The sequence below is a fragment of the Dreissena polymorpha genome, chromosome 4 (assembly GCF_020536995.1).
Source record: "Dreissena polymorpha isolate Duluth1 chromosome 4, UMN_Dpol_1.0, whole genome shotgun sequence".
Classification (NCBI taxonomy): Eukaryota; Metazoa; Mollusca; class Bivalvia; order Myida; family Dreissenidae; genus Dreissena; species Dreissena polymorpha.
In genome coordinates, this window is record NC_068358.1 from 134,444,719 (window position 1) to 134,466,556 (window position 21,838).

The window sequence follows — 21,838 nt, forward strand, 5'->3', positions numbered from 1 at the left end:
CTTAAGCAATCCTCGTAGTGTCACAAAGTATAACGACAACAACAACACAACTCTCCAAATTATTCAATCGTTTCGCGTAGCAACGCTTTATAATTTTCGGATTTTTAACTCGTCAAAAATACATATAATGGATATTTTAGAGTAAATGTTCAGTATTACTGTTTCCTCACTATCATAACTACAACGAAAATTTGCGAATCTGAAACAATATTTTATTATTTTGTCAATTTACCAAAACGTGAAATGCGTTCATTTTTGTTTGCGTATTTATATAAATTTAAATTACATTTTATTATTGTTTTCATTTCAAGTAAAATAGCGGTATATTTTCGAGGCTTATGGCCGCCATAACTGTATTGTGTGTTGCAAAAGAGTACGTATTCCATATTGCGTGATTTTACGCAAAAACTTACCCGCAAGTTTACACGTCGACAATAAGATCACTTACTGATAGTTTACAACATAAAACATAATAAATAAATAGAACAACAACGCAACCTGTTAATAATTGAACCACTTTTAGGCATAGCTAATATTTCAACGTAAGTTTGTAAACAATTTCTATTTTGTGTCCTGCACTTGCTTTTGAGAGTTAAGAGTTTACAGATAAGCGATGAACATTAAGCATAAAGCGGTTTTCCTTAAACAAAGTAGACAGTATATGTGTATCAGAAATGCGACTTAAACAGTTTTAATAGAAACATTAACATTAAATAAATTTTTTTTACTATTTTCAATGAGTTTATTCGTAACAACAATTTTAATCACATAACGCTTCATATTTTCCAACCGTTGAAAACGAGTGGATTTCAAAATGTAAAATTCTTAATTTCCATCCAGCATCTTGTACTTTCTTTGCTGAGATTCTTTATTATTTTAGTAAGATTATTTACGGGTAAATGCGTTTGTTCTGGGAAAACTGTGCATATGCATAAATCCCAGTTTCTTATAATGAGGCTTATGTAATAACCTTGTTTATACCAGATATCGATGAGTGCTCTGAGAACCGGAATCTCTGCGAGAACGGCGTCTGCGAAAACTTACCCGGCTCCTACCGCTGTAACTGCGACAATGGCTTCGAAGTGGCAGAGGGCTCTAACCGGTGCACAGGTAGGATCGAACGTCACTTCCGGCAGCGTCGGTTGAATCGGATTCAGGAAGGGTTCTTTTCATAAAGCTAGTAGACGCAAATGTGAAAAGCATTTGTCCGCTATAATAGACATACACAAAATGAAATAATGTGATGTAAGAGTCGGGTCAGTCACTTATGTAGATTCATTTCTGTTCTAGTATTGTTGACGGTACTTGAGAATATAAAAGTTGAGTGAATATACAAATATAACACATTTTCAACCAATTAATTCAAAGATTAAACAGATTTTAACGATGCTTACATTATAGTTTACTTGCATTTGTTAAGGATGGAATTCGTGTATTTGTTGTTATCTAATTTAAGCTTGAATTCTATCATCTAATAACAATTAAAAAAAAGAGTCTTTAAAAATCGTTAATAATCTCGCCAAAAAACGCGCTCTTGGAAAAGGGGGGTTGGTTAATGCCTGTTTGTAAAGTGTCGTCCCAGATAAGCCTGTGCAGTGCGCACATGCTGACTTTTTGAAACGAAAAATATCATTACAACAGAAAGTATCGTCCCTTATCACCCTGTGCGGACTGCACAGGCTACTCTTGAAAGACACTTCGCGAATGCATTAAACCCATTTTTCCAAAAAAGCACGGTTCATATTCACTCATTCTGTTGCAGACATTGACGAGTGCCTCACCGGAAAGAACGTGTGTGATGAGCACGCGACGTGCCTCAACACGGCCGGCTCCTACAGGTGTCGGTGCAAACCTGGCTTCGAGGGAGACGGCTTCACATGCAGAGGTACACTTCCGGTGAAACTTCTGTTTTGTAACTAGATAAAATATTACTAGCTCTTTAAACTGTTGATTATTCAAATTAAGGCGGGTGCTTTCTAATCAAAATGAGTAAAATTGTATACTTCATAGTATTCTGACGGAAATAAATGCTTCCTAAAATAAAATCATAATACAACCCTTGTTCAAACAACTTCTTATCTAAAATAAATGCATTCACACAAATATGTGACTTAAAATTAAAACAAAATTACTATAACGAATTTGTATGCAAACAGCTTTGTTATTACGGTGGTCTTTAATCGTTATTGTTTTTCTGCATGAGAACATTTTTTATTCCATATTCTAAGAAAGTTTTACAATATGTTATATTTGTTAGATATCAACGAGTGCCGGCGTGACGGCGTCTGCTCCCAGAATGCCGTCTGCGTCAACGAACCAGGAAGTTACGCGTGTATCTGCGACGAAGGATTCACCGGGGACGGCTTCAACTGCAGAGGTAACGTGCGGAACTGCTTTTCAAATTTTGTATTGTTATTATGAACATGAATTGTATACTCATATTAAGATAACCAGTAAAACTGATTAAGAATCCCAACGTGAAGGGTTACCGTGTTTTTTGTATCGAGCAAGTTTTAGTATCGATAAACTTGTACGTGTTGCTGCCCAGGGCTCCTGAATTAATATATAGGTGAGCTTTTCAAGAACTTAAGTGCACAGCAACTTTGAAGAAATGAAAAGTAACGTTCCTTCATTTGCTGTAGTATTGCGTTTGATATTTTTCTATTCTAAACAAAACAATAAAAACTTCCGAGGTTCTATACAGTGCTTGGTATATACGTAGAAATGAAAATATATTTTTGAGAGCAATTGTTTTTTCTTTTACTTTAAGCAGCCTTTAGATGTATATGAGAGCAGATTCTTAGTTTAAACTTCCATGGTTATTCGTTGAGACAATATCAATTACGTTTTCCGGGAGGTACCAGTCCTTGGTGTTTTCGCACGCTCCCGGAGTAGGGATCGAACCCTAGACCTCTTGATCGCCAGGCTGACGTAATAACCAACCACGCATCCATAACATTTACATGATTTGCAGATATCGATGAGTGTTCGCTGCGGGAGGACGTGTGCGTGAACGGCCGCTGCTACAATTTCCCGGGCGCGTACCGCTGCACGTGTAACATGGGGTTCGCGCGCTCCACCGACGAGAAGTCATGCATAGGTCAGTTAGGGTTACAAGACAGTAGATGAGGCAATGTAGAATATGGTAAATTTGAAGTAAGTGGATGAGAACACACACATTTTAGTTGCGTTTTGGCAAAACTGGGCCTAATGATTGTCCGTGAAAGGTCGTACCTGATTAGAATGTGGAGTCCGCACATGCTCATTAGGGAGAACACTTCCTCATAGACAAGATGTTAGTTCTGACAAGACTTCCTTTAACCAAAAAAAGCGAGAAGACGTCTGCGACACCTTGCGGACTGAACAGGCTTATCTGGGACGGCTATTTACGCACATGCATTAACCCCAGGTTTCCCAGAACGATGCTCATTTAATGACGGTAATTTACTTAAATCGGTTTGGGGTTCGATTACGAAATGATAAGCTTGTAAAGATAATAAGCATCAAGAATAGTATGCAATATTTTACAGGCGTGGGACGTATGTTGTTCTTAGAATACCGTCAAAGCTTTGCTCTACGATGTTTATTGTCAGATATTGACGAATGCCAGATCCAGAACCTGTGTGTGAATGGCGACTGTGTAAATACGATTGGCGCGTACGAGTGCAGGTGTAACCCGGGATTTAAGTTGGACGAAATTGGGGGTAACTGCACAGGTATGACTTGGTCGTTGAAAATGTTATAGTAATGGTGTGATGGCATGTCGCGATTTTCGACTGTGAATGTTCTAAGCATTGTTCACTTACGTATCAATACTTTCAGAAAGTTTACGAGTTATATATACGGAACTAGATAGATAAATTAGTGTGTTATCTTGATCTAGTCGTTCAATTAGCAACTAAACAGTACACTACCAGTCTTGTTTTTATATATCAAAGAAAATATTTCAAAAGGCATACATAATGAAAGTTCTTTAATGTATATATCGGCGGTAATATTTTATTTGCATTACGCCTCTGGTATTTCAAAAATAATTGTATTGTCATGTATTTGCTTGTATGTATAAACAAATATGCAAAGAATAAAAATAATATTTCGATTTGTATGGTCTTAAAATAACAATAAAGAAAAGTTTTATGCTAATATTGATTGATAAAAATGCCTCTCCATTCATTGCAATTTCACGATAAACCAAGTAACATAAATTTGGAATTTTTTTTATATAGAAAAACACTTAATTTAAAACGCAAACATAAGTGTAGATTGAACCTTTCAAAATTAAACAGTCAGTGAGTTGATTGATTAAAACGATGCTTAAACAAAAACAACTGCAAACGAATGATCATGCATTGAGATCCTAAACAATTTAAACTGCGACTCGCTGTAGATATCAATGAGTGCGCGGACGTCGACAACTGTCTCTACGGCACTTGTATCAACGAGGTGGGCGGATATCGCTGTCAGTGCCCGCCCAACTATCAGCTCAACGCGGCGGGAACTGGCTGCGTCGGTACGTATAGACTCGGTTTTCAATATGTCCTATTTAATATGGAGACGTTTTTTATTTGAACCATTGTTTTTTGTTTGGGAAACAACTGTGGTACTTTATTTGTACTTTTTTATGAACATTCTAAAGCCATTCTTGTTCAACTTGTGTTATTGATTTTGTTTTTGTTGTTTTTGTTTTTGTTTTTGTTATTTTGCCTTGTATCACCATGGCTCTAACAAATGACCTAGACGTTAACCCGAGTTGCTGCCAACCAATTTATCACGAAGAATTTTTTACTAACTGATTAAACACGATATTAAAAAAGTTCTTTCAGTTCATTACTGACCGATGAAAAACGACATTGCAACAGTTATACCAGTTCAAACTTAATTTGAAAATTAGTTGAATACTTGACAAGAAAACTTCGGTTTGCTATGCTCTGCTCAGGTTCGCGACGTCCTTTAGTGCTGTAAATGAGTTATTAATCTTATATACGAATATACATGTGTTGCGGCGTTTCAGACATCCGCCGTGGCTTCTGCTACCTGGACATATCCCAGCAGCGGCGTGGCGGCGTCTGCAGCCGCATCATCTCGCAGAGCGTCGGTCGGGCGGCCTGCTGCTGCAGCGTGGGCCGGGGATGGGGCGAGGTGAGCGGCTTCTGCGAGCCGTGTCCGCGGAACAACACCCGCGAGTACAAGGCACTTTGCATCGCCGACTCGGGCTTCCGGCCCGATCCTGACACGCTCTTGCCAATGGGTACGTGGAAAGCAATAATTCCTTGAAACACATAAAATAAATTTGTTTAAAATATACAATAATTATATTTCTAATAGGTGGTCTGATTTTTCTGTTTCGCATCAACGCTCTTGGTACACTACGTCTTGCGAGATTTCTGCCATCCACCTCACTCCCACCGTGGACCATTTTTCGTGATCGTGGAAAATCATCGCGATCTGAAGGTCTTTCCATCACGATAGATCGCGTCGACAGTGGCTGAACACCGCGGGCGTTATCGGGAATCGATCTCACGGTGGACCACCATGATCGCGATGGACCACCGCGGCCTCGGTGGTTCGCGGTGAAATACAGGTAAATGTGAATGAACATGTATATTTCGATATAGCAGACCGTATATTTTTGCAGAATTCTATAATGTTTTGTTACATTTGTATGTACGTTTGTATGCATTGTAACTTGATTGTTAACAATCGTCATTATTTTCTATTGTTTACCCTCGTTCCAGAATCATTTGACATGTCGTACGTCGAGCGTGATGTACATGTACTTTATGTTTTGTTTCTACAGTTTCTGCGTGAAGAATTACTTGTTGTTTATTTAAAGAATTGTTTGTTTTTGTAAAATTTCGGAAATGCTTTCTCGTTTGTACACGTACAGCTTGACTGACTCCGGACAAACGGCACCCGGACAATCGGCACCCTATTTAAAGTACCCGGTCATAGCTAAATATATGGACAGAATCGTTGCGATAAAAAGTACCATCTCCGTGTATTGTGGTGTTTTCAAATTATATATTGTATACATTTTCATATATTTTGTTTGGGTAATAGTGAGGTTAATTTGCCGCGCTTGAAGTAATACATCCGATGCACCGCTTTTAATTTTAAATCGATTTACGCTTGTAATTGATTAAAATAAGCGACGACGGTTAAACGTTTCGTTAACAAAATTTGCAAATTCGGAACATTTAAAAATCGGTGAAACGAAACGTATTTGTAAATTGTAACGACACATAGCGGTAATTACGGGGATAATTAGTTGATAGCGATTACATAATTATTTCATCAGGCAATGTTCAACGTAATCTAATTGCAGAAAACAAACAGCGTGAAAAACAAAACCAGCCGACAATATTCGCGGCGATTTTCAATAATGACGATTAAATAATAATTTGCGAAAAATAATGAAGATCTAACAGTTACCGATAATTGGTAAAGCACGGGGAGATAAAATAATTTTTTAATGGATCACTTCTGTCGAAAAACGCTCTAGGCCACGATGTCGCACCAGTTAATTGACGCGTGTTTGACAATACACAGGGTCGAGTGTGTACACAGTAATCTCGGAACCGATTATTCCTGCTTGAAGGCCCGATTTGCACGCGTTTTGCACTCTCCGGAAAACTTGTAGAGGTAAACTTTTGTTTATGTCGTCGGATAAAATAATCGCCATTTTTTCTTGTCAATTTTAAGAAATGTTAATGCAGCATCAATATACTAACACAATATCGCGTAAAGAGAAAACTAATGCATTTAATGTCAACCGTACTTTTGTTTGACAACGGATCATTTTAATTTCCTGCAACGATATCTATTCATACGACACACGAACACTAAATCCGATCTTGATGAAAAAGACAGTTCCGCTCGGTAAAATATCGTGTATATTTTTTTTATAAACAACTGGTAACAAGATGACCTGTTAATTCTGTTCAGCTCAATTGTCTTTGATATTTGTAAATTGTTTAGAGGTGTTATTAAACCAATTAGCAGATAACGTTAATCAATCCACACTTATATTATGTCACTATTATTTATTGTGCTGTAACATTGTATTATTTTTATGCAATAAAATTTTGGACTTCGACTTTGTTTGATAACACAGTTTGTTGACGGGATTTATTAATCAACTCTTTCACCAAAGCAATTAGCGGATTAGACGAATTAGTTCAACACGGTGCTGACGGGCTTTATCGATCGCATTTAATCGGGTGCCGTTTGTACGGGTATACAATTAAATCGGGTGCCGTTTGTCCGGGTACACAATTAAATCGGGTGCCGATTGTCCGGGTCGACAAATTTACAGGGTGCACAAACGAGAAAGCATTTCCGAAATTTTAACAAAAACAAAGAATTCTTTAAATAAACAACAAATAAATCTTCACGCAGAAACTGTAGAAACAAAATATAAAGTACATCACGCTCGATGTACGACATGTCAAATGATTCTGGAACGAGGGTAAACAATAGAAAATAATGACTATTGTTAACAATCAAGTTACAATGTATACAAATGTACATACAATGTAACAAAACATTCTAGAACTTTGCAAAAATTATACGGTCTGCAATATCGAAATATACATATTCATTCACATTTACCTGTATTTCACAGCGAACCACCGAGGCCGCGGTAGTCCACCGCGATCATGGTGGTCCACCGTGAGATCAATTTCCCGATAACGCAGAGACTGACACCGCAATGCGCCACGGCGAAATCACAGTGTTCAACGGTGTATCGTGGTGAGATAGTAATTGCCCATGCTGGGCTGAATCACGGTGATGCGATGCGGATGGCAGAAATCGCACAAGACGTAGTGTCTTTGTAATTACACTTTAGCATATACCATTTGTTTTTTTTTTAATGCATGGGTTAATATTTAAATAACAATTTAAGTTTATTTATAAAAAAAAACTTTCTTGCTTTTAACAGCACTTTTTAGATTGTATGCACTTATCAGATAATCCAGATATCGTCTGATGTAAGCCAGTATGAGCGTATGCCTTTGCCTGCGTATGAATACCGATTGGACCATTAATTGGCAATTAATGGACACTGTTTAATTGCCACGCTCTTTTTTCCGTTTATTTGCAGACATTGACGAGTGTCGCGAGACACCAGGTATCTGTAAGAACGGCGACTGTCAGAACACGTTCGGTAGCTACAAGTGCATCTGTCCGGACGGTTACATGCTAAATCTCGACACGCAGGAATGCGTCGGTAGGTGCTGCATGGGTACACCATTGTGTCTGTAATGCATTTGAATTGTGCCTTCAGGCTTTGTCATGCAAAAGTCCATTGAAAGGTGTCCATTTACAATCGTTTACAGTTCAAAAAGAACTGTGAGTTTAACGTCTTTATTTATGTGATGCCAGTGGTACATACATGTACTTATATGTTTAGCACATGTAAATACCTTATTGTGGCGCGATAACACTGATTGTTAAATATTTAGATGCGAACAAAATAATTTACATAATTATCCTCTGACCGATACATTTTACCGTTTACAATATAACATATACACGTTAAATGTGATTATGTTTACATATGGATATTTGTTTGTGTAATGATAATAAGCGTGGATTAACAAGTTTTTGTACCCCTTATAATTTTACTATAATTTTCTTACGCCTGAAAAATACATGGGGATACATGCACATATATGCATATATATATGGGGAGAATATAGTTGCCAGTTTGGGGTTCCTTACTTACTTCCTTACTTCCGTCACACTTTTGTTACAGTTTCTCATAGCGCCTTCAATATTTTACCGATCTCTTGCATATTTGGCTTGTATGTACCTTGCATGGACCTCTACCTTTTGATGAGGTTTGACGTCACTGGGGTCAAGGTCAAGGTCACCGAGGCTAATAATAGATTTTCTGTCACACTTTTGTTACAGTTTCTCATGGCGCCTTCAATATTTTACCGATCTCTTACATATTTCGCGTGTAGGTACCTTGCATGGACCTCTACCTTTTGATGAGGTTTGAGGTCACTGGGGTCAAGGTCAAGGTCACCGAGGCTAATAATAGATTTTCTCAAGGTCACACTTTGGTTACAGTTTCTCATAGCGCCTTCAATATTTGATCGATCACTTATATATTTGGGATGTAGGTACCTTGCATGGACCTCTACCTTATTTGATGAGGTTTGAGGTCACTGAGGTCAAGGTCAAGGTCAGCGAGGCTAATAAAAGATTTTCTCAAGGTTACACTTTTTTCCACACAATTAAACCATATATCGACAAAGCATCATTGGGGAGCATCCATCAGTTTTACTGATATCCTTGTTCTTTTTGTCAAAGTTTAATAGTGTTTGCATATGGCAGACAATCAACAAAAAACACTGGGCGATGAATGGATTAGGTTATTTATGCGCCTAAATTAGCAAAAAACGACGATACTAAAACGAGGTTGGAAGACCGATTTGATTTGAGAACATGTCTTGTATGTCGCCTTCATAAAATATATTAATTGTATTACTCCGATTACCTTTCAAATCGCTGTATTCAGACATCGACGAGTGCGTGGAGTACCCCGGCTACTGCGGACTTGGTACCTGTGTCAATAGGCCCGGCAACTTCTCCTGTCTCTGTCCGGATGGATACATGCCTATGGCGGGCGAAGGATGCATGGGTGAGGACCGCTGTGTTATATATTTTAGATCGGCATTCACAATATGTAGAGGATTTATGGAACATTTAATACACTGATCATGATATTGATGATGATATTGATGATGGTGTTGGTGCTGAGAATGTTTTTTGTAGGATGATGAGGCTGTCGATGATATTGATTATGACGATGGTAATGGCTATTATACTGGTGGTGGTGCTGCCGCTGCTGCTGATGATTATGATGATGATTGTTTCATTTGCCTGTGCTAACACGATACGAAATATTTACTTACACAGTTGCTCAATTTTTAATTTTTAAAAAGTGAAAAGTAAGCATAAGTAATCGCATACAAACATTGTTATTGCATCTATGCATTCTACAAATTTAGATCATAATGAACTTAAAATCAGACGATGTAACAGACTTCTCTAAGTTGGACCCACATTATGGATTTAACACTGCAAATTTTCTTTGTGTTTGTTGGAATGTTGAAATCTCGTTTAAAACCAAAGCGCTGGTATTAAATAGTACTACATTTTCATTTCTGACCAGATATGCGGAAGGACGCCTGCTACGCTGCGTTCACGAACGCCTCCTCCCCGGGGCGGCCCCCGCGGTGCGACCACCAGTTGTCCTCACAGGTCACCAAGCGGCAGTGCTGCTGTCAGGGGGTGCTGGGTCAGGGCTGGGGCAACCCGTGTGAACCCTGCCCCGTGAAGAACTCTAGTGAGGCTTTGTAGTGTCACATAATTCTTGGTTTAAATAAATACTTGATCTGCAAGAAATAAGATCGAACGTGCCCGTATATGCGTAAACTTGTTGTCGGTATGATAGGTTAGGCATAAATTTGTCTAATATTTTCTTGAATAAAATTATCTTATATGTTTCTTGTTATAGACTATAAGTAAATACATTTATTTCAATACATTCAAAGTACCGCAGTCTTTATATATATGTTGTTAGTAAATGCGCTAATTTTGGTTGCGTGAATTAAATGTATAGGTATACATTTTGCTCTTAACCGTTGGATCAATGTTTGCTGCATTGGCAATAAATGTATAGCGGAAATATACCGTCGGTATGCCCTGTACAATTTCAGATCATCTTTATTCAGTTTTCACTGTAAACAAATAGAACTACGTTTTCAGGAGCATACCTGGACCTTTGCAAGCCACTTCCTATAAGAGGTAGGTTCAAAAGCTGTAGAATAGTGTGCTAGCCTTTATTCAGTACATAAGCATGATTATGTACAAATCAAGCATGTAAATTACAGTGTTCAACATATTGTATTTAATTTAATACTTATTTTTTTTCTTTTATTTTCGAACGATGCGTTATTTTACATTGCTAATGACATGGTTTTAAATGACAAAAAACGCATTGATTTTTAATTGTTGTAAAACAGATATTATGTGATCATAAAATGAATATATTCGAAAACACTGTTTCGACAATTTTGTGTTTTGCACATGCTAATAAGGGACGACTGGATTTTTGTTAAGAAATTGATTTCTTCAAAATAAAATTATGTAAATTGCGGAAAGTGTCGTATCAGATTAGCATGTGCGGACTAGACAAGCAATTCTGGTACGACATTTAACGCACATGCTTTAAGCCCGGTTTTCCCAGAGCGACATACGTGTTTACGATTTCGACCATTACAGAGGACACGAACGAGTGCTCGATATACCAGTTCCTGTGCGAGAACGGCCGATGTATTGACACGAACACGGAGGAGGGCTTCCTGTGCGAGTGTGGTGTCGGCTACACGTACAACGCCATCAGCAAGCGGTGCGACGGTACGCCACGCAAGTTCAAATGCTTGGAACGCACATATTTTCTTTAGTCTTTATCAATACAAAGTGCGACGAACGCACCATACATTATTTTTAATAACCACTTAGATTGTAAAATATTAGCTGAACTTTCCGTTTGTTAAATACACGTAATTTTAATTTAGACTTTGGTTAGGCTTAACTTTTTTTGAAGTCTATAAGAAAGATGACCAGGGGGTTTTCATAATAGGAGTTCATCAATGTTTAAAGATATCCATCAACAACGATGGTATCATAAATATAATTATTCAGATACGTGTATACTTAAAGGCATAAATACTATTTTGTTTGACCTGACACGCGCTTAAGCACTTCAAAAGAAGGCCACTAGAGCTAATCGACGTCCAAAGTCAGAACAAATTATTAAATATATTCCATACAGACGTGGACGAATGTCGAGCAAGCCGGAACCCCTGTCATGACAACGCCATCTGTATCAATACTCTGGGCAGCTACAGGTGCGAGTGTATCCCTGGTTACCAACTAGCGTCCGAGGGCGGCAGGTGCATTGGTAGGTAGAGGCCAAATACCACATTCAGTCACTTCCATGAATACCATGTCAAGCAAAGCGTGTTTATGTTGTGCAGAATGAATGACAGTTTTGAATTCAGGCAGGTGGACTGCGATCCTTGATATAATTATTTGTTTAACCCTCCTAGTATGTCCAACTCACCAAAGTCCAATGTCTGTGAAAACATTTTAAGTTGACGGTTCAACAAGATTTATATTAGAGGTTACTTATATTTTACATTGTGCGAAATGAACTTAAGCTGCCAACATTTGTGGTTTTCCATATTTATAAAATGAAATACAGAAGAGAAAAAACGCAAAAACTAGGTAGAACAGTTAAAAAAGCGGAAATCCGCAACTGTTGATAGAAGTTATATAGATTGTCCTTGCTGTCATTTTACCAGTTTGTAACGGACCATCTACCCCTTGCAAAAGGCGCGAACTGTATTCCATGGCTCGATAATTAAGTTACGGTGTCATTAACTACATGTACATGTATATTCATATCTTCGTGCCGTTGTTCAGATATAAACGAGTGCCAGGATGTGGCGGGGATCTGTACGAACGGCGACTGCAGGAACCTCGAGGGCAGCTACCAGTGCATTTGCAAGCAGGGCTACCGACTGGCCGCCTCCAGGGACTCCTGTCTCGGTAAGTGGCACCTTCCTGCTTGGTTGTATGTGGAATCCTTGCGGCATTCATGCGGAAAATCGTTTTAGTGTCGTTAATTATTGTCTTGATAAGCCGTTCACTCTGTGTGACACCACGGTATTATGTTTTCGCAGTCTTGCAAAGTACAGGCTTCATTTGTTCGACATGCATCGAAACGCCCCTTAAAGCCAGCAGGTTCTTCCATTATACCAGTATATTATAAAATAACTTCGTTTACTTTCCACAAATATGCACATTTCAACAACGTATGCAATTTACCTAGTTGCTCAATTAAAATTTAACGAACCAAAGGTAACTGTACTGGTCTTGTGTGATAAAGACAAACTGGTTGAATCTCCTGTCCCTGTTTTCAGACATCAATGAGTGCGAGCTTCAACCTGGCCTCTGCCGGAATGGGACATGCGAGAATCGGATAGGCAGCTACGAGTGTCGCTGTAGCGAGGGATTCAAACTCAGCGACAGAAGGGACTGCGAGGGTACGCTGGCATTAAAATGAATTTTACTTGCAATAATATGAGCCGCGTTCTTGGAAACCTGGGCAGTATGCATGAGCGTCAAGTGTCGTCTCATATTTGCCTGTGCGACCCGTAGTAACGCACTGCAAAATAGCGACCTAACATACTCACGTTTGTTTCAGAATTATTTGTGTTTCGTATAAATGTATTTTAAAGCAGAAACACTCATGGGACAGTATCGCATTCATACATCACGCTTAAAGTATATGCTGATAATTTAAAAACTATTCTAGATCATATATTTTTGACCGTTTATTGTTTTAATTGAAATATAACAATACGACGGCGAACGCAGTTTGTTTTTGTTTTTTTTCGAAACTGAATACGAATACTCCAAATAGTGTATAAACGAATTCAATGTTTTCAACACAACAATAAATATTATATACTTTAAAATATTTATGAACATTTTCCTGTTGTTAGTTTTTCGCGGGTTGTACAATTTCAGCACTTTGTTGTAGATGTTGTTCATTTATATGGAACTATATTTAAATACTACTTATACATTTAAAACGGAATGTTGTTAACAAAACTTGGTTATCTATTTACGTTGACCAAGCTATACTATATATGCATTCACAACGTGCCGTATGACGCAGATACGGACGAGTGCCGCGAGTTCCTTGGTATCTGTATGAACGCTCGGTGTCGGAACACTCCGGGGAGCTTCCTGTGCGAGTGCCTGCCAGGCTACACACAGTCGTCAGATAGGATGAACTGCAGAGGTGAGCCGAATGATTTCAGTATTGATACATTTGAGAACATTTTGGAAAACATTCTGATTTTTTTACTGGCGTTGTTTTCCAATAACTCTACGAAATCGGTCATTTAAAGAAAAGCATCGACTGAAAAACGCTCTAAAAGCATTCTGAAACATGTCCCTGATAAAGATTGACCGTTTTAGTTATAATTAACGAGAAACAATATAAATCATGTGATATAGAGAATATCTTCTTCTTGGCGTTCGCTCTACACGATAATATAGAGAATATAAGGTTGGTGACTATTGATATCATGTTGTATCAAAGAAGGCTGATTTGATGTAGGAAAAAGCGAGTTAATGCTCGAGATTTTGTTACCTTATTTTGCGAGATTTGGACGAATGCACAGAGATGTCGGGACTATGTCGGAATGGCTACTGTATCAACACAGACGGTTCGTTCCAGTGTAACTGTCGGGAAGGCTACCGACTCTCCAGGAATGCCGACAGCTGCGAAGGTATGCATATGATGATGGTATGGAATCATCAGCCTTGGCGGTACCTGGGACCGAATTCAATGAATCATTCTAGCACTTATACGGAGTAGACTGAGAACCAAGAAAATATGTCCACATTTTGAATGGACCGACTACCACTGGTCAATATTTACTTAAACAGAATGCTCTACATAAAGGTTGATGCATTTGAGGCAGTTAATGACAAATTTGACTCAAAGTTACAACAATTATTAAATGCTTGAATTGAAAGAATATTCTTTATTCTAAGACTTTATTCTTAGATTTTTTAATAAATACGGGCCCTGGTCTTGTATCCGTCAAGCTCTGTTAGGCAAACTAACAAAATTTTTGAAACACAATCTTCGTGTCTGTTCAATTGTGAAATGTTGATCTTAGATGTAATTTTATTTATAACTACATGTACACTATTTTCATTAAATTTCACATAAGTTTGTATTGTGCTTATTTGTTTTATGGCTATGACTTTTGGTCTTAGGCAAATTATTGGCCTATACATTATACCAAATGTCTCGGGTTCAAGCTTTTTAAAAGATTGCCTTAAAGGACATTATTAAGAAAACGGTTACTCCTTATTAGAGTTTGTTGTCGTGTAGTGGGGAAAAAGAGAGACCCGATTGGGTGTTAGTGCGACTAGGTTAATTGTCTTGGTTTATACAAATAACACATATCAAAACGTTTATTTGAATATAATCCTTAAATGCTTCTGCTGAGGCAAATATTATTGATATCGGTTGCTTTCAAGGTTTATAAAACGTGAACACATACTTAAGCACCTGATTTATAAAATGCATCAGTTAAATCAAAGCATTTAATTAATTTGGTTAAGAACAAGAACAGTAAGATGTATGAAGACTGTAGTGTCTTTTAACTGAGCGGTATTACATGAACGTTCGACGGTTTGTTATTTATTTAACTTGACAGACATCAACGAGTGTCGCACGATTGAGAACCTGTGTGCTAACGGCCGCTGTATCAACGAAGAGGGCAGCTTCCGGTGCGTGTGTCCTCCAGGATACGTGCTCACCATGGATGGCAGACGCTGTATAGGTGAGTACAGTTCCGGTCCGTGTAACCCCTGGGGTATATGCTCATGGATGGCAGACGCTGTATAGGTGAGTACAGTTCCGGTCCGTGTATCCCCTGGGATATATGCTCACCATGGATGGCAGACGCTGTATAAGTGAGTACAGTTCCGGTCCGTGTATCCCCTGGGGTATATGCTCATGGATGGCAGACGCTGTATAGGTGAGTACAGTTCCGGTCCCTATGACCCCTGGGATATATGATTTCCGTCGACGGCAAACTTTGTATAGGTGTATAATTAATATCACTCGTTAACTACTCGTTGTTGTGTGTTTTACTAGCTATCGCGTACCGTTAGGGTCGAAAGTCAACAAGACCTACTAGGTAAAAGGAGAAATGTACATTTTTGTGTACTTCGACCTACACAATTGTACTTCGAGATACAGTTTTACCGACCCTTTAGTGTTTGCCAATCAGAAGGCGCCTTACATCTGTTGCTTTTAGAGATTTTTGACATTGAACATTATTATTATTATTATTTGTACCAAATTCTGCGACTATCGACCGCTATCTCATAGATATTGTGCGTTTTATTGAACATTATTATTATTATAATGTATATCAAATTATGCGACTATCGACCGCTAACTCATAGATATTGTGCGTATTTATTGACATGGAGTGGCGGAATTAACCTCTGACTTATGCAAATAATGATTATCACAAAATACGACCAAACCAGGGAGGTAATTATACATTTTTAATCCCGTAATCGTTTGGTAACTGTTTGGTTACCGTTGATTGTTTGGTTACCGTTGATAATTTCCTACACAGTAATGCGCTGGACCGTGATACTCCACCCCGCATGGTCAATAAATACTCACAATATGATACTCGATAGAAGAAATAATAAAGGCAACAAAACGATTGAAACACAATATAGCGCATGCGCAGGACAATATAATATATGAATATTTTACTGAAACAATACATGTGATTTCAAAGCCGCTTGAAATATTATTTAATTACATAATGGATAAAAAGTGTTTTCCACGCAGCTGGGCGTCCGGAGTTATCATACCAATACATAAACGTGGCGACATTACAGACCCAAATAACTATCGGGGAATTACGTTAATTAGTTGTTTTGCCAAACTGTTTACAAGTATTCTTAATGAACGTCTTAAACAATGGGCGGAAACTAATGACATTTTAACGGATGCGCAATTCGGCTTTAAACCAAACTGTAGCACAGTAGATGCAATATTTATTCTTAATGCCCTCATAGAAAGACAGTTGCAGAATAAAGAAAAACTATTTTGTTGCTATATTGACTACCGGAAAGCATATGACGTCATCAATCGCGGTCAATTATGGAGTAAACTGATTAATATGGGCATCGACGGTAAACTCTTGACCCTTATTCGATCCATGTACAATGAAGTCAAATTACAGGTTAAACACATGGGTTCACTGTCAGACATATTCAGTAGTAACGTTGGTCTATTTCAGGGGGAGATAACCTCGCCCATATTGTTTTCACTCTTTATTAATGACATCGAATTAAGTCTGCAGAATGGAATAAACGCCGGCATGACATTAGAACAAATATCTATCTATCTCTTATTATTCGCAGACGACGCGGTTTTATTTTCTGAAACACTAGAGGGTCTTCAAGAGTCATTATACAATTTAGAAGCCTACTGCGATAAATGGAATTTAACAGTTAACATTGAAAAAACAAAGGTCATGGTATTCCGAAAAGGGGGTTCAATCAGTAAAGCATTCAAATGGACTTATAAAGGTCAAGAACTAGAAATTGTGAACAATTTTAATTACCTTGGAATTGTGATGTCAAGTGGCGGATCGTTCGTGCCCGCAACAAATACACTTTATGGCAAAGCATTAAAAGCGATGCATTCTTTGTTCAACCTAACGAAAGATATGAACGTACCCATAAATATCATGTTTAATTTATTTGACGCATATGTATCATCCATTTTAAACTATAACTGCGAAGTTTGGGGATCCATCAAAGCGGAAAATATTGAACGCGTTCACCGTAAATTTTGTAAAAGACTATTGAACGTAAAAATGTCAACAAATTCACTATCGCTATATGCCGAAGTTGGTCGATTTCCCTTGCATATCGACAGATATGTCAGGATGGTTAAATATTTTTTGAAATTACATACTGTGAAACAGGGTAATTGTATTCTTAAGCAAGTTGTAGTTTTACAAAGATTAGAAATTGAACGTAAAAATAATGCTAACAATTGGTCATCGAAAATACGGGACATTCTTAACCAAACCGGTTTCACCGATGTATGGCTATTCCCTGAATCTGTTAACAATGATCACTTTATCCCGTTATTCAAAAATCGATTACGAGACCAGTATATTACCAACTGGGATGTCAGTGTGACGTCGTCTAGCTCAATGATCCTATATAAGGAACTCAAACCGGTTTTTGAAAGATCATCGTATCTTGATATTGTTGACAACAAAAAACATAGGAACATTATTGCAAAATTACGTTTGTCCTCTCACAAATTATCCATAGAAACGGGCAGACACCAGAATATTGACAGAGATCAACGCAAATGTATATTATGTAACCTTAATGACATCGAGGATGAATTTCACTTTGTTCTTAATTGTCCTTATTATAATGATGTTAGGAATGCATTAATTCCGAAATAGTATAGAATCCGGCCAAATATGTTCAAGTTTATTAAACTACTTAATAGCTCAAACAAAACTGTATTAAGAAAGCTAGCCATGTATTGTTTAACATGCTTTAAAATAAGAGAAAATGTCATATATATGTAGTGTTAAATAGAAATACATTTTACAAAAAATAAGGTCAGAAATATGTAATTATACCTATATTTGTAAACCTATATGCATAACATTGTGTGACCACTGTGTATTAAACCCATCCATGTACCATTCTCACGAAATATGTTCACGAACTATGTTTATTTCGTGTTTATTTAGATTATTTATTCTTTAAAATGATGCGTGTTTTTGTGTGTACTTCAACGCATGCTGTTATTTATATGTATGTTAATGACGATGAGCTTCACATGCTTAAGTCAAAAATAAACTATTCTGTTCTGTTCTGTTCAAAAATATGCTTGATAATTTTAATTTAAAAAAAGGTAACCTTGAATCTTCTTCAAATTTGTATATAATCTATTTCAATGCATTAAATACTTGAAACTTCTTTGTTTTTTTGTTTGTTATTCAATTTTGATATTTTTATTTATTTTGTCCTCAATTAAAAAGAGATTTACAAAATTTATAATGAATACATCTGAATGAAAAGCGGCTCAAGAGACGAGTGTTTTGATTGGCTGTTCAGAAAATGTGTAGGTCGAAGTACAGAGATGTACGTCGAAGTACATATTGTACTTCGACGTACAAATATACTTCGAAGAGTATTTCATATTTGTACGTCGAAGTACATTTTATGTGCTTCGACGTACATATTGTAAGTCGAAGTACATTTCTTTTTTTACCTAGTAGGACTTGTTGACTTTCGACACAAATGGTACGCCATCACTAGCGACTAAACGAGTGGCGACTAACGTTGCGCTGTATTCAATACCCAAGTCTGACACATGAACCAAACGTTAACATTAAAATAACTTTATTTTGACGGTTTTATTTAAAACTGACTTCATGTTGAGGAAAATTACTTTGTATTCAAGACACATCATTGGTTTTTAAAAATATAACAGATCTGCGAATATTCAAATGACTTGTCAACTATTCAAATTGCAAGCATTCAATCTAATATTTTGCATCCACAAGTATATTAAGTCGCGTTGTTGGAAAATGGGCCTTACGTCACATCCGAACAGTGAAGCTTCAGATATGCATTTGCATCCGCATACTCTGATAAGGTGCGGGGATAAGGAAACTCCTGACCAGACAACGCTAATACGGAAGATGTTCTGTAGCTACGCTGGCCGCATATGCCCTTAGATCCATTTTCGTACGACGCCGCTCATTTATGGCAGACATGACCAATGTCAAACCCATAATGTAAATTATAAATATGAACTTATGAATATGAAGTTTTTAAATGAGTATTCACTCTGAACAGACTTGCGCCAGGGTAACTGTTACCGGCAGTTTGAGCGCGGCTTGTGTTTAAACCCCAGGCCGGTTAACCACACTCTCACCCAGTGCTGCTGTACCGGCGGTGCCGCCTGGTCATACGTCGGCTCTGAACTGTGCGAGGTCTGCCCCATACCCGGCGAACGTGAGTATTAGGGCCTAGTTACAAAAAGATTCTTAACTTATACCCTATTTAAGTAGAGTCGTTTAGTAAAAATACATGTACATCATTTGTATTTCAATAACTGGCTTTTATAACATAAAATGTTTCTTCTCTATTATTTTCTGACTATGCGCGACATCGTTAGTGATATTTTACCTGCAGTCTGAAGTTTATTTTACTATTATTAGTGTGACTTGATCTTAACAATTTAAATATTTTGTTATCTCGCAAAGTCGTTGTCCGAAAAATAAGTTAAACATTCCCAATATTAACGAATCAAAATGTAGCTGCCTTAAACTCAACCTTAAATAAATTTAAATTTATTGTTTTTGCATTCAGTTCAATTTCACGATTTGCTTTTATATGACCATCTATATTCTCAGAGATTGTCTTACAGGGCGTTATCAGGAGCTGTGCGGATCAGACCCCGGGCGTCAGGTTGGGCCGAGCGGAGAACAAGGTAACTTGTCCGTGGAAACAGAAATATTTATTGGCAGAAAACACTTTACAGAAATATCTAGAAGTATGCTTTCACTCTTATTGACCATCTCTAGAGGTAAACGCCGTACATTTTATATCACACTATAAATTATGTACGAATCTAACAATGGATTGTCAGCATTCAAAGCACAAATAAAGTCATGCTGCTGACAAATAAAAGGCGAACAATTTTTAATTAGCATCGAGTTAATAAAACTTATCATGTTTTTATTTGGTCAATTGATGTAATGAGTAAACTATTAATTTATGTATTTGCTGATTTATTATTTGATGTATCTATTGACTGAGTGACTTTTAGCTCTGCTGTTTTCGGAGAAGACCCGAGTTATTGTCATAGCCAGCTCGTCGTCCGCCGTCTGCCGTCAACCGTCCGCCGGCCGCCGGCGTCGTGCTAAAACTTTGACATTTTGCTCTAAAATCAAAGTGTTTCCATCTACAACTTTGAAACTTCATATGTAGAAGCACCTTGGTGAGTTCTACACGCCACGCCCATTTTTGGGTCACTAGGTCAAAGGTCAAGGTCACTGTGACCGCTAAAAAAAATCTGACAAGCTTTCATTTATTCAAAAATGCACCCGAAGCCGAGCGTTGGCACCCGTTATGCGGTGCTCTTGTTTGTCTTTATTTTGAGTCTGTGGGTTAAGTGTAAGCAACACGTAAAATATTAATCCGAACTATCGTTGCTGATTGGCGTCGCCCTGGAGGGCGGCGACTAGTATGTAATTCTTTTTTTTTCGCTTATGGGAGGAGAAGTTATTTTACGGATCAATGCATATATTTTTGTTTTAAGAATATCTTGCATAGTGGTGATTTTTTGTGTTAATTAGTGTAAATAAGTACTGCATTTGTGCCTATTACATTTATTACAACATTTATTGCCAATAATGCAAAGCTAATCGTTTTAATTAATAACTGATCCACAACTGATCACAGGGGAAATATCACAGGAACTGGGCAAATACGCGAAACTTTCTGGTTTTGTATAAATACAAATGATGTTTTGTATAAAAACAAAACATAATCAAAATATATTTATTTTGTGGTTTTTCTAATTTGCTTATTTAGTGGAGAATCAATGTAGTACGATATTTGACGACCTATCGCGCAACCAAGTTTATTGGAAGGCGTAGTGGTACGAAAACGTACAATGTATTAGTTTATTAATAGACATATAATAACGATCGCTATACACAACTTCACCAAATAGCAGTACATAAGTGAATGTCAGCCGAAATAGCTCAGTTGGGAGAGCGTTAGACTGAAGTTGTTTACGCAACAGTCATCAAAAGGCCCTCCGGTTCAATCCCGGGTTTCGGCACGAACGGAACAGTTCGGCGGCTGACAATTTTTTTCAGTCAGGTTAATAAATATAATAAAGCTGTATTTTATGTGGACATTTTAAAATCCATTTTACTACAATTGGGCATTTTTTTTATTAAAATTAATGGATGCAACGTGGTGACAACGTTAATTAAAATTTCTTACATCACTTAAATATCTTATAAAAAATACACGTGTTTTTATATGAACAAATAAATGCAAACACCACATCTATTATCCATGTATTTTTATGGTTGTCTATCTCTACCACATATAGACACGTATTATTGATTGTAAC

General features: G+C 37.5%; 1 protein-coding gene across 2 annotated transcripts in view; it reads left to right on the plus strand.

Annotated features, from left to right (window-relative positions):
- Positions 1-21,838, plus strand: part of LOC127876682 (fibrillin-2-like) — a 124,197-nt gene that overhangs the window by 87,134 nt on the left and 15,225 nt on the right. For both annotated transcript variants that reach the window (XM_052422067.1, XM_052422066.1), the window contains 20 exons: positions 985-1,110; positions 1,763-1,885; positions 2,258-2,377; positions 2,975-3,100; positions 3,594-3,716; positions 4,388-4,510; positions 5,012-5,248; positions 8,105-8,230; positions 9,530-9,652; positions 10,187-10,360; positions 10,783-10,821; positions 11,299-11,433; positions 11,852-11,980; positions 12,505-12,630; positions 13,005-13,127; positions 13,766-13,891; positions 14,259-14,384; positions 15,327-15,452; positions 19,543-19,701; positions 20,117-20,179. In XM_052422067.1, the coding sequence (XP_052278027.1) occupies positions 985-1,110; positions 1,763-1,885; positions 2,258-2,377; positions 2,975-3,100; positions 3,594-3,716; positions 4,388-4,510; positions 5,012-5,248; positions 8,105-8,230; positions 9,530-9,652; positions 10,187-10,360; positions 10,783-10,821; positions 11,299-11,433; positions 11,852-11,980; positions 12,505-12,630; positions 13,005-13,127; positions 13,766-13,891; positions 14,259-14,384; positions 15,327-15,452; positions 19,543-19,701; positions 20,117-20,179 (2,553 nt within the window). The remainder of the gene's footprint in view (positions 1-984; positions 1,111-1,762; positions 1,886-2,257; positions 2,378-2,974; positions 3,101-3,593; positions 3,717-4,387; positions 4,511-5,011; positions 5,249-8,104; positions 8,231-9,529; positions 9,653-10,186; positions 10,361-10,782; positions 10,822-11,298; positions 11,434-11,851; positions 11,981-12,504; positions 12,631-13,004; positions 13,128-13,765; positions 13,892-14,258; positions 14,385-15,326; positions 15,453-19,542; positions 19,702-20,116; positions 20,180-21,838) is intronic.